This window comes from Sodiomyces alcalophilus, assembly GCF_042370955.1.
Source record: "Sodiomyces alcalophilus JCM 7366 unplaced genomic scaffold ACRALscaffold_3, whole genome shotgun sequence".
In the NCBI taxonomy this organism is placed as follows: domain Eukaryota; kingdom Fungi; phylum Ascomycota; class Sordariomycetes; order Glomerellales; family Plectosphaerellaceae; genus Sodiomyces; species Sodiomyces alcalophilus.
This window is the reverse complement of record NW_027263534.1, coordinates 5,398,032-5,410,835: the sequence shown is the minus strand read 5'-3', so window position 1 is coordinate 5,410,835 and position 12,804 is coordinate 5,398,032. Positions and strand designations below refer to the sequence as shown.

Genomic DNA, 12,804 nt, shown 5'->3' with positions numbered 1-12,804 from the left:
TATAGATAAATCACGAGATATACGGTCGGCGATAGAACGCCGATAAGCAGGTAAATAAAGGAGCGGCCACTCTTTTCTCCCCACAGGGTTTTAATAAGGGCTCGTATAGAACCAGATAGAGATAATTAATCGCGATAAACGCGTAATTGAAGGCATCACGATAATATAAGTCTGCGGGACCAGACTTATCAGGGGGGGGGGCAGTGTAACGAGATAATCGCAGACCCATCGGCATATAGTCGGACCGATAGCCGCGCACGGACCACCGATCCGAACCTATCTCTATACGCGCGTGGAGGGATCAGTTTAATCCCTTAAGTTAAAGTCTTGGTTTAAAGTCAGCGCTTAGTTAACGAATATACTACGATCACTCTGCGATACTAAGCTATCGAGCCTTTTCTGTGATATCTTTTCCTTAACTAAAGTCTACGCGTAGACTTTCCTTTCGTTACAATAGGCTAGCCTAAAGCAGGTCCGGAGCGGGTTATTCCGGGCCCGAAAGTAGGAGTGGATCTGCCGCAGGAATAAGGGCAGGAACTTAGCACTACGATCAGAGATTCTATAGAGTAAAATTAAATTAATAGATTAATCGCTTATTTTTACGCAATTAAGTTGTACGCTGTTTGCAATACTCTGTATATACGATACAATATACACCCTAACCCCTGTTTAATTGTGCGTAGTGTACTTGCGGATCCAAATAGGCCAATAGTATCGCGATACGGAGCGGATAGAATACAAGTAGATACATTTAAAGAAGGCGTTTTCTATGTGAAATACAGGGTCATAGATATACTAAGCCAGGGTGACAAAGTATCCTATCAGTACAACTTGTAGCTCCTTAACAAGTGGCATTGACGTAACCGATGCCCTCGTCCTTATTCTCTTTTTAGGACTGCTCGGGGACCGGACAGTTATTTTAGCTGGTATTTTCGCTATTCGAACCTGATATTAACTGGGGATTGGAATTACACTCAGGATTAATATACGAATACGTTGTATATTGTATTATAGGTGCTGTTAGTAAGGGTACGTTTCTTAGACCTTTTCGAATTTCCTAAAAGGGTAAACCGCGAAAGTATCTTTAACACAATAAAACATGGGTTATATGGTATCACTATATAGACTAACCAGGACCTATAAGTTACGGTCGTAGTAGTGAGTACCACTATTTGCAGCCGCCCTGTCTGGTATTTACAGCCCTCTCTATCCTATTTCGGAAGGTTACGTGAGCCCGCGTAGTAGTCTGTATACGCTACTATCTTAGCTATATATATCGCGTACCGGTATATACCCCGGATCACGATAAAAATTTTATAGTGTTAAGACTACCGCTGTTCACTATGACTTATCTTATATACTCTATACTATAAAATCACTGCTATTTTTCGATTATTTTTATCTATCTTTAAGTATCTTAGAATACACGATGTCCTTTTCCTGCCCTAGGCCTGTTATCCCGGCTTTTACCACTCACGATAAGCTCCTTATAGCCGTAAAGGCGTATTATCGTTAGCATGGCTTTAGTGTCGTGAAGTCGGGTAATAGGAAGCGTGCCACCGGTAAGCTCTTCTATATCCGACTCGTCTATAACCGCGGCGGCGTATAGAGTCTATCTAAAGCCACTAAAAGAGCTACTAAAATAACTAAAATCGGATACCCTTAGGCGGCTATTATAGTACTAATTAGGGAGGCATAGGAATTCGTTATCGCGGATAAGGATTTCTATAACCACCCTCCCCTCGTATCGGATATAGCAGCTATGTCGGTAATAGTAAGGCTAGATTCGTAGCGGGCTACTAGAGCAGCGCGGGTTAAGATAATAATCGAGTAATTATCGGGTATAGGTAAGCTCTCTGCCCCTTAAATTACTAGGTAAATATAGTAAAAATTTAGGGAGGATCTCCTTTACGGGCTTTTAATTAACGCATAGGATGTCCGTAACTATTAAGGGCAGCTATAGCGGGAGAAGTACGGACCTTTATCGTCGACGTAGTATTTCCTCGAGAAACTATAGATAGAGGTATTAGGCGAATGCCATGTTTATTAGCACTTTAAGCGCGATACGAATCGTATCGATATAATCTTTAAGACCTATCGAGACTATATCGAGTAATAGAAAAAGAATCAGGAGCTATTACTTATGGATTATACCTATTCTATTAGTAAATACCGGCTATAAACTCTAAGATTATTTACGATTAACTAACCTTTACTTAGGTGAATCGTTTTAATATGCCTCTTTTCGAGGTTATAGGCGTAGCCGTAGACTATAGCTTTTATAACTGCTATTTTGCCCTAGTATCCAGGGAAAATTAAGAGGCTTTTAGATAAGTCTATAAAAGGATAAAGGCGATCTTTGTAATTAAGGCTATCCAGTTTCTAAGTTCTATTATCACTGATTTCGATAAAGCTCTTAAAAATACGTTAAGTGTTATTTTCCCTGCTATTAACTAGCAGATCTATATATAGTATATTATAAAGAACGTTAATCTTTATACTAAAAAGAAATAGGACGGCCCTCTCGAGGGAAGCAGCCTTTTCCCGCCCGGTAAGTTAAGTCTATAATCTTTTTTTTAGTGTTTTAGATTACTATGTATAAATGGATTAATTATATATATATATATATAGGGTAGGGCAGTGGGTCCTTAAAATTTTTTCTTATAATAATATTAGCTATCTTATCGCTTACCTTACCTAAATCGGGTTTAGTACGTAAAAAAATTTTACTAACCGAATAATAGCTATATATAATCCTTTTAATAATAAATACGATACTAGTGCTCGCGAAGAGGATAAGAGTAATAATATCGTCGCCTTATAACTCGCCGGTAATCCGGAAATCGCCGCCTTAATTACTAGCGAAATCGGAGATAGTAATTATACCAGGGCACTATAAGATTCGCGTATTTCTGTATCGGCGGCGTCCGATTAGCTGATAGTTAACGGGTTCCTTGCTTTATAGAGGTTATGTGTTTATACCCTAATAGAGGAATTATTTAATAAGCACTAGGGCTTATTAAAGCGGTAGTTCGGCTATAAATAGTTCGGTATATTACTATTACCCTCTGCTACCACTATTATCACTAACCTTACTATAGCTCTTATAGATTATCTTAAATAGACCTACCTCCCGTATCGCGATTAGTTCTATAACTACGTAGTAAAGCATTTTCGTAATTATGGTATTAGAGTAATAAGCCGTATAGAGTCCGCCCACGCAGAGCTTAAGACGTATCTTCGAAATCGTTTAATTAACCTTAATAAGCTCTCTTCGTAAGTCTAATAGATAATAACTAAAAAGAGTAAGCGACTAAGGATTAGCCTAGTAGAGGCGGGTATAAAGCACGCACTAATATATATAAATCGACCCGTTATCTTTAGCCTTATCTTTAAGGTTATATTTAAGGCGCTAGAGCTTATCTAGTAATAGTATCTGATTATAGAGGAAGCCTTTAGGACTCGTTAGCCTTTTCCTGATTATATAAGGACCTTTTAGGCGTAGTACGGATTACTATACCGCTACACGATATTACGCTGCCTAGAGGCAGTAGGCGTACTCGAATATGCTTAAGTTAATCCGTACTAGTAGGTTAATCAGAGCCTGGTATATTTGCCCGCTCCTTTTATATTATCTTATTTCTGACCGTTTACTACCTATTTTAGCCTGAAATACGATAGATACATAAAAGGACCCGAATCCTTAATCCTCTTCCTATCTAATCGACTCGGAATTGATTAAGGGAGCTGCCTAACACTCCTCCTAGCGAGCCGCGATAGCCGTAGCGATCGCGCGCTGCCGGCACTTAAGGGAGTTAAGCGCCGCCTAGGGCTTAAGGCCCTAGGGCTCGAAGTGGCCGCTTATTATCGTAGCACGAGAGGGATTAACTAAGGCTATGGCGTAGGAGGATTAATCCGGTGTAGGCAGCTATAGCAGCTATTATAGAGACTACCCGCGCGTTATTTATAAAGCTTAGGGCTAAGATAGTTTTAGCACTTACTAGTAGGCATCGCTATATACCTTAAGGGCAGCCGGCCAGCTAAATATAGTGTCCAGAGTCTTAGCAGGTATATTAGTCTACTTAATAGCAGGTATTCTAAGCATATATAAGCATACCGCCTTCGAATTAATAGGTGGCCGGGAGTGAGTTTTAGGTTACGCCGTAGCCGTAGGTAATATAGCGTAATTAGTGGCCTTAGTTAAATAGTTATTTCACGGTAGATAGCGATTAAGTTTAGGGTAGTTTTAAATAAGACGGTCGATTCAGAAATATATTATTTTACTAGCTAATTTAACTAATTTTAAGAATACCGAGTCTTACTCAGACTTATTTAAAACTTAACACTATAAAAATTTTATCGTGATCCGGGGTATATACCGGTACGCGATATATGCAGCTAAGATGGTGGCGTATATAGACTACTACGCGGGCTCGCGTAACCTTCCGAAATAGGATAGAGAGGGCTGCAAATACCAGACAGGGCGGCTGCAAATAGTGGTACTCCGTAGTAGTAGGACTTATGGTCGTTCCAGTTAAGCCCTTTTCTTATACTCTCGTTTTAGCGTCTTAGCTATAACGTCCATAATAAAAACGTTGGTGCAAAGTCGTTACGCAGACGAGACTGTTGAACGGAGCATTTGTTTACCCTGTTTATGCAATACTTCCCCCACCCTCCCTTTCCATCTATTATTTTAGTATTTTCTGGTGTTGGCTTTGGGCTGCGGTATTAATCTTTCCCCAGGTGAGCAAATCACGATTCTTACTTGCCAATTGCTTGCAGGGAAGGCGGTGACGCGCGGAGGCCAAAACCACCTAATGAAGGGGAGGGGAGGCCGTATCAGAGTCAAGCAACACGGCAGATCGGGGTAGCGCGTATCTATCGACCCTCGCTCGCCCTCTCTCTTTTTTTTCTTTCTTTCTGGCTCTCTCTCGCCTCACCGAAGGCTCTTTCTTGTACGAACCACACCCGGTGCTGCTTGCTCCTTCCTTACTGCCTATCGACACGCCTTAGCTATATCATATGCTGTCACTACCTACCAACACACGAGTTGCTTGAACTTGCCCTGTTTGCCATTCGGACGTCTGCATCATCGAAGGCCTCCGAAGACAGATCTAATCCGCTGCACAACGTTTGCCCGCTCACCGCGACTTTGCGTGTTTGCTTGCTCTTCTTACAACGTCCTCGCTTATCTGGCCATTGTATCTGCTTTCCGCCTGGGATATGGTGGGGCGTGTTACCGCTCATTAACACGATGCCTAGAGACGATCTTTCCATCGACTTTGTCAGGAGGATGCCACAGGTCGAGGCACTGGACCCCGCCATCATTCTCGACGACTGGATCAATCGAGTCCAGAATTTCCCGGAGGAGATCCGCTTCATTCAGGACGAAATTGCCGACAAGGATAGGCAGTATCAGGAATGCATCAAGGTCATCGAGGATCGGGACGGCAAGATCCAGAAATGGATCAAGGCTAACGGAAGTCATGAGATTAACCCACGAGAGCATAGCATGCGAGCCGTAATAGGCGAACACCATGCCCGCGCCGACCGCTTGGCCGGCGAGAAGATTATCCTGACGCAGAAACTACAAGTCACCATGGACAAACACCTGCGGAATCTTGACCAGTATATCAAACTCCTCTACGATCGCGCCGAGCCAGGTTTCAAAGACCCCGACGAATGTCCCTCCCTTCTTCGACCATGTGCAGCCAACCACTCTGCACCGTCGGCTCGCGCCGTGAACGCTGCCGGTCACCTGTCAGGCACCACTATCCATGCGACCGCTCCAGGATCCGCCGTTAACTCGACTAGCTCTGCTCCTGCCCGGGCGGCTAACCTTCAAGTCCGAAATGGCCAATCTCAACAGCAAAATCCTGCCTCGGCACCGACGAGCCCCGCGGTCAGCATAATTCTCAACCGCCAGACGAGAGAGAGCTCAGCCGGACCCGGTGGTGGTATCCCCAAGCGAGGGCCTCGGTCCAGCTCAGGCCTGGGAAACGTCCCGGCCGCATCGAGCGCCTTGGCAAGGCACTCATCACTCGGACCTGGCACCCCGAAGGGCGCTGGGGCGAGTGGGGCGACTGGTGCGGTACGTGCAGGGAGCGCCGGGCCTCGTTCTTCCTCACAGAAGGTGTCCAGTGCATCCGGGGTGGGCAGGAAGGGAACCCCTACTGGTGCCGGCCGTAAGCGGGCGGGTACCGTTGGAAACAAGTCCTCCTTGTCACGGGTTAAGAAATCCGGGAACAGAAAGTCGCCGGCCTCAACAGCGGAGAGTGAGCTGTCAGAGGCCGAAACCGGAAGCGTCGACGATGGCGACGAGCGCCGGGTCGACAGGGCAAGTCGTACGCCGGCGCGAGATGCCAAGGACGCGGACCAAAGCATGGTCGATGTGGATGATGACGAAGCAGGCGACGATAAAAAGTATTGCATGTGTCAGAATGTTAGCTTTGGCGACATGGTCGCATGCGACAACGATGACTGCCCTTATGAATGGTTTCATTGGTCGTGTGTTGGGCTCAAAAGCGAGCCCAATGGCACGTGGTACTGTCCAGTGTGCACGGAGAAGATGCAAAAGAAGAAATAGTAAAAGAGGTTTGACCCGCCCACCTTCGGCAGTGGGGCGGGGACGAAGGCGGCAAGGAAGAAGGGCGGATGAATGCTAGCAGTCTAGTGTTAATTACAATATTTCGAGTGTATAGTTTGCAAGGGCCTCGGGCTAGTTCGCAGGGGCCTCGAAAAAGTACCCACTTTAAGTTTATAAGGGCCTCGAACTCAAAATGCCAAGGAAAAGTGACCTAGGTACATATCTAAGCAGCCGCATATAATATATCCTTTCTATCCACATAGTATAGGCGACGCATAGACCATGCCTATATATAGCATATACTACGCTTAGTAAGTATTACTACGTAAGCAATTTCGTAGAGGCCATACACATATAGATATAGTGACCGCGTAAAAATTTTCTTTAAGTACTAACACAGCATACGTATAGTATACGCATAACCTCGCAGCATATAATCGCGATTAAGATGCCTATAGAGCAGGATTAGCCTTTGCCCGGATCTATAGGATCCGGTTACTCTAATTCCGATATAACGGATCCTTTTCGCGATACTCCTACGCCTAATCGAGACCGATTAGGCTCTAGGGCTATTAACCTAACCTATTTAGTAAATGGATAGGTTACTAGTAGCTAGAAGACCTTCTAGCGGGATACCGTTAACTATACAGGTATTAACCTAGAGGAGGGTGGTCGCGAGGCTTTTCCTATATCCGGGTTCCTGCGTATAGGACTATAGGTGAGTTATATATAGTGGGCACCTGCTATGTATATACGGTGCGTATACTAAAGAGTATAGGCTAACCTCCCCACCACCTTTATTATCCTCTTAAGACGGGGGAGGAATATAGTTATAGTAACCGATTTCCTTAACTATTAAACGCCTCCGTTATATCCTATTATAAAGAATTCGGGTATACTACACTTTATTATAGCGGGATACGCTTTTAGGGTGGTTAACTACGATCAGGCCCTTAATATATATTAAAATATAATTAAAACGGTATTTAGCGTATATACTATATTAGTATAACCTAAACTAATATCTTTTAGATCCAGTACTATACTCGGAGGGATCGTTCTGCGCGTAAGCTTTATCTCGAGATACTAAGGTAAGCAAACCATATATCCGGTATATACCTCGTATACGGGTAGTATATATTACTAAAATTCATAGTCGGAATTATCGTCATAACGCTACCTAGTATTTTAGCTATACCTATCGCGGTATAAAGCATTATAAGCATATTAATAGGTATATACTAAGCGTATACCCAGAATAGAGTCATATCGACTATCGCGTCCTGGAATAGAGTCTATTAAATCCCAGGAATTAACCCTAGCGGTCCTATTCGCTTACCGAAGAACTAACCCAGGTAACGGAGGCGTAAGTTAGTAATATATCTAAAGGGAATATAACTAACCGAATCTAGATTCTATTAAGCGATCAAGGCACGGTTCCAGCGTAGGCAGTGTATATACCCTGCTCGTGGATACTATAACAAAACGCTTACCTACGAGGATACCGAGCTTAAAGTGCACGAACCCCCACCTAGCATAAATACGTCCTATCGTATAAGCCCGGCATATACTAATTATATACAGGTATACTTTATAGGCTGTATATATTAGTCTAAGGAATAACTAGCATCGAATTAATTCTATTCGCCCTATATAAGATCGTATCGACTTTAAGTATTTTAGGACTCTTATTATTCGTAGTAGCGCTACTAGGCCTATTAAGGGCTATGGTTTTATTAGCCGAGTCGAGGTAACACGACGGTTTTATAGTATATATATACCGGACATATTGCCCGTATATACCCAGCATATACCTATTAAGTTAATCGCTAATAAGTTATGGTTCGACCATCTAACTAGGCCAGGGCGCGTCCAGTCACACCCCTATAGGGCGAAGATCGATATCTATATCTTATTTAACCTTAAACGGTTCCCGTTTATTATATACCTTACCCATAGCGAGCATACGTATACTCCTCCACCACCTAGCCAGGTCCTATAGAGGTTACGGCAGCAGTTACTCCTTAGCCTTAGCGAAATTCCCGATATATCTGCCTTAATAGCGAGTAAGTATACGCGTTTATATTACGGGTATATATACTATATAACTAATATATATTTTAGAGCGTTTACTTTTAAATCCGGGACTAATTGCTATATATCGACGATTTAGTATTCAGTCACTTACCGATATTCACCAGGCCTTTAGCTCGTATAACCTAGTTTATAGCCTAATTCGTAAGGCTCGGTTATTACGGTATCCGGCGGGCTATAATCTTTAAGGTAGGCAATATACGGGGCATATACCCGGCATATACGCCCTATATATATCGTATACTAATATTCGATATTAAGAGTAACGCGGGAGTTTACTTACGAATAGGACTACCCTCCCGAATAGCGCTGGATACGGGCTATTAAAGTAGACGAGGACGGTATATTCTATATTATATACTTCATATATACCCGGGTCCAGGAATTCCATAAAGCACGATACCTCCAAATAGACCTGTTATTTAAGATAGTCTATAGTAGGAATAATAACTGCTATAGTATTAGCTACTAGAGTAATAAAGTCGAGCGTGAGTATAGTCTATATACCGTATATGCCCCGCGTATACTAACTAAAATATAGGTATACGAACCCTTGCCCATATTTTTACTAATATCTCAAAGAGGAAGGGATATCAGCGTCTCTTTACACTTCTTTTTCGGTATATTAACGACGTGGTAGAGACTCCTATTCGATTTTAGCATATCGAACCTATAGTCAAGAATTCGATCCAGGTAATTACCTTAGATATATCAGACGCGTAGTGCAAGGGTGAGTTATGCATATATAAGGCATACGCGGGGCATATACTAGGCATAAGCTAATATATTTATAGGCTTTAGTAACTACCTATATTCTATTAATACTAGCCAAACATATAATAAGCATCTCCTACACCTCCTAGCTTTCTACACTATCCATTTAAAACGGAATATTAGTAAAAGCACTAGGGATAATAACCATCAGCTCATAAAGCTTATCTTTAAGCTCTTCGAGGCCCTATCCCAGTCATAATATACTATGCACCTACAGGCTATATACGACCAGTGGCCGGACCTAAAGGCTTAGGCTAAGCATAAGTCTAGGCCCTGGATTACTACCGCGATCTGCCTAGGGCTAAGTAAGATCCCTACCGACGTATAGCGTATCCTTCGTCGCGATATAAACCTAGCAGAGGTATCTTATATAAAGGATAATCAGAATATAGGCCGGAAGAAGACGCTTTTTACGGGTATCCTAGGGTAAGTATATCCCCGTATATATCCGGTATATACTATGCATAAGGCCTCTACTAATATTCTTTAGCGTTTAAGACCTTATTTTTAAAGAGCTAAAGCAGGATTATATAGAGCTCCGCTACGGTATACGCGCGTTTTATAAGGATAATAGTAAGATAGCGCGTGCAGGCAGGGTGCTACGTAAATAAGAGATAACTCTATGGCGACAGGCAGTCGCGGCTAAGCGGAATACCGGAAGTCCGTACGACCCACGAAATCTATATACGTCGTATATACCGAGCATAAGCCCGGAGGATACGATTAGTATTATATCGGGTTCGGATACTAGTTATACTAACTACTCGAACGATGATAGAGAACACTCTGGCCTAGATCCGCCTAGTAGGCCCGGAATATCAGAAAGCGACTTAAGCTTTGATTTACGACCTCGCCCCTCGCCCTCTTACGGCACTATATCTCCTATGCATATACGGGGCATACGCCCTATAAAAACGCCGGCTAATACTCGATATATCTCGCCAGGCGACCTATCTACGGGTAATACTAGGCAATACTAGCTAAGTCCGCCGGGGGGGGGGCTACACTAAGAGCTAAGCGCCGCCGTAGTTCTTCTATCGCGTCCCCCTCCGTAAGGGTAGCTAGAATACGCTAGCAGGTATATATAGCGCGTATAGAACGCATAAACGTAGTATATACGGAACAGAGGCATAAGTTAAAGATTCGCGTACAGGAACTATAGCATTAGAGGACGGTATAGGAGTTAGAAAGGCAGATTAAGCAGCTTAAGAGATAACTAAGGCAGGGATAGTCGGTCGTTTAGTTATTTCTTATATATACCCCGTATATACGGGGCATAGTATAGTCAACTAGTTATTATCCATAACCATATCCTCCTCTTTATCGTCCTTATCTTCCTCGTCCTTATCTTCCTCGTTATCAGCTAAGACGTCTACTAGGATAATAGCCGGCGACTTTAGCTTATTACCTAGGATATATTAGTACACTATTATATATATACATAGCATATACTATAGGGCAGGGGAATATATAAGCCGATCGATATAGGCCCTACGTAGCCCTGCTAGCCCTTACCGCACCCCCCTTCGACACACCCTTAGTAGCCCCTTAGTTAGTTAGTATTACCTATACGGGGTATATACTAGGGATAGGGAATATACTTACTGCCCTTACCCTTTTTAGAGGGTATTAGCTGCTCTTTATAATCGTCCACCTCGATAATCTATTAGTCATTAGTATAGAGATAAGACGATATATATATAGTATATATATAATATATATAGACTAATATCTTACCGTTCGCTTAGTCGCAGAGGCGGAGGCAATAGTCTAGAACTCGTTAGCGTAGTCCACTTATATATATAGGGCATATACATAGTTTAGCTATGCTTTTCGCTAAATCGGATTTCTCCGGCGAGCTAAACGTCGTAGCTCTATTATCGGAGCGGAGACCTTTTAACAAGGTCTTCTAGTAGGCAGCCGCTTTAGACTAGGGCTCGGAATAGGCGGTGTTAGATTACCTTAGGCAGGGGATATAGGCGGGTCGGATATATCCTGTATATGCTTAGAGATATCGGAGAGCTCGGTAAGATCGGAATCCGTTATATTATAATCGCTGTATATATCCTGTATATACTCCGTAGGTGGTTCGACGACTAGGCTAGGTTCCGGGCGGGCAGGGCTATCGCCCTGCCTAGGGACTATAGCCTTAGAATCGTCCGACTTCGCTTTCTTATATAAGTTAATAGTAGGCGAGGAACACGGGGTATATACATGCCCCGGCTTAAGGAGACAGGGGCATATACTGGGCATATACCCCTATACTAGGGGAGCGGTCCAGGGATATATGCCTAGTATATATCCCTGTGTTAGGGGAAAGGTCCAGGGGCATACACTAGTATATGCCCCGGGTATAAGGGAATAGTGGTATAATAGACACCACCGAGTAAAAAATATAGTATATACGTAGCATATACCCAATAGAAAGGAAAAAGCACCTATATCTGAATGGAACTATAACCCGTACTAGCGACGAAATTCGGTATTATTAGCACTAAAAGAATTAGTATATACCCTGCTTATAGTATAGAGACGTAACTCACGCAAGATACTCTATCTTGTCTACGAATTTAGTAATTAGTCCTTTATTGGGACCACGGCTATAATTAAGTGTTAGTATATACATTATATATATAATCTAGGCGACTAACCCAGGCTCGTGCCGATACTCGGCATCTCTCCACCCCCCGGACCGAACCTATAGTTTGATAGCACTAGATATATATTAGCTGATATCGCAGATACAGGGTATATATAATACTCACTTAATTCCAGCAACCGACTCGGCCTCTAAGACGTTCGTTTAATTCGTGGCCTTAAGGGCCCCCGGATACATATTACGGATATAGCGGCATAGCTACTAATATAAGCCATATACGTAGCATATACAGGGAGAGGAAGATAGACTCACGCTAGGCTAATCCTTAAATACTTTGCCACATATCATAACATTCCTATCGATAATAATATCGCAGCTATCTAGTTAGTATAGGCATATACACGACATATACTAAGGGAATCACTTACATTAAGGTATTCGTCTTAGACATAGTGACTATAGGATTAGGCGCTAACCAGAAATAGCGGGATTAGTATATACCTAGTACATCCTAGGGTATATAGTAGAATACCTTAATTATCGATATCCTCCTATAGGATATTAGGACAAGCTAAAACGCGTTAATAATCCCAGGTATATATATATACCACGTATATACGGGGCCTATATTAGGACTCATATCCTTTAGTAAATCCCTGTAGTTAACTTAGGACCTAATCGAAATTATTATTTAGAATTAGTCCTAGGCTTATTAGTATATATATAGTATATACTACGTATATACTTACTA

At 42.7% G+C, this 12,804-nt stretch overlaps 2 protein-coding genes across 2 annotated transcripts; one reads left to right on the top strand and one right to left on the bottom strand.

Moving 5' to 3' along the window:
- The first annotated feature begins 4,727 nt into the window (after positions 1-4,727).
- ACRALDRAFT_1062800 (uncharacterized protein) lies at positions 4,728-6,720 on the top strand. The gene has a single exon (XM_071016671.1). It carries the CDS (start codon positions 5,255-5,257, stop codon positions 6,584-6,586), a length of 1,332 nt encoding a protein of 443 aa, XP_070876198.1. The 5' UTR covers positions 4,728-5,254; the 3' UTR covers positions 6,587-6,720.
- A 4,023-nt stretch (positions 6,721-10,743) lies between these two features.
- ACRALDRAFT_1069786 (uncharacterized protein) lies at positions 10,744-12,504 on the bottom strand (the record flags this gene model as incomplete). Its single annotated transcript, XM_071017700.1, has 8 exons — positions 10,744-10,862; positions 11,060-11,117; positions 11,192-11,224; positions 11,416-11,449; positions 11,998-12,054; positions 12,106-12,152; positions 12,387-12,408; positions 12,482-12,504. The coding sequence occupies 8 exons, from the start codon at positions 12,502-12,504 to the stop codon at positions 10,744-10,746; spliced, it is 393 nt and encodes a 130-aa protein (XP_070876197.1).
- Between the last annotated feature and the right edge of the window lie 300 nt (positions 12,505-12,804).

Excerpts from the sequence above, each read along its gene's own strand:
- ACRALDRAFT_1062800 (XM_071016671.1), top strand. The coding sequence starts at position 5,255 with ATGCCTAGAGACGATCTTTCCATCGACTTTGTCAGGAGGATGCCACAG.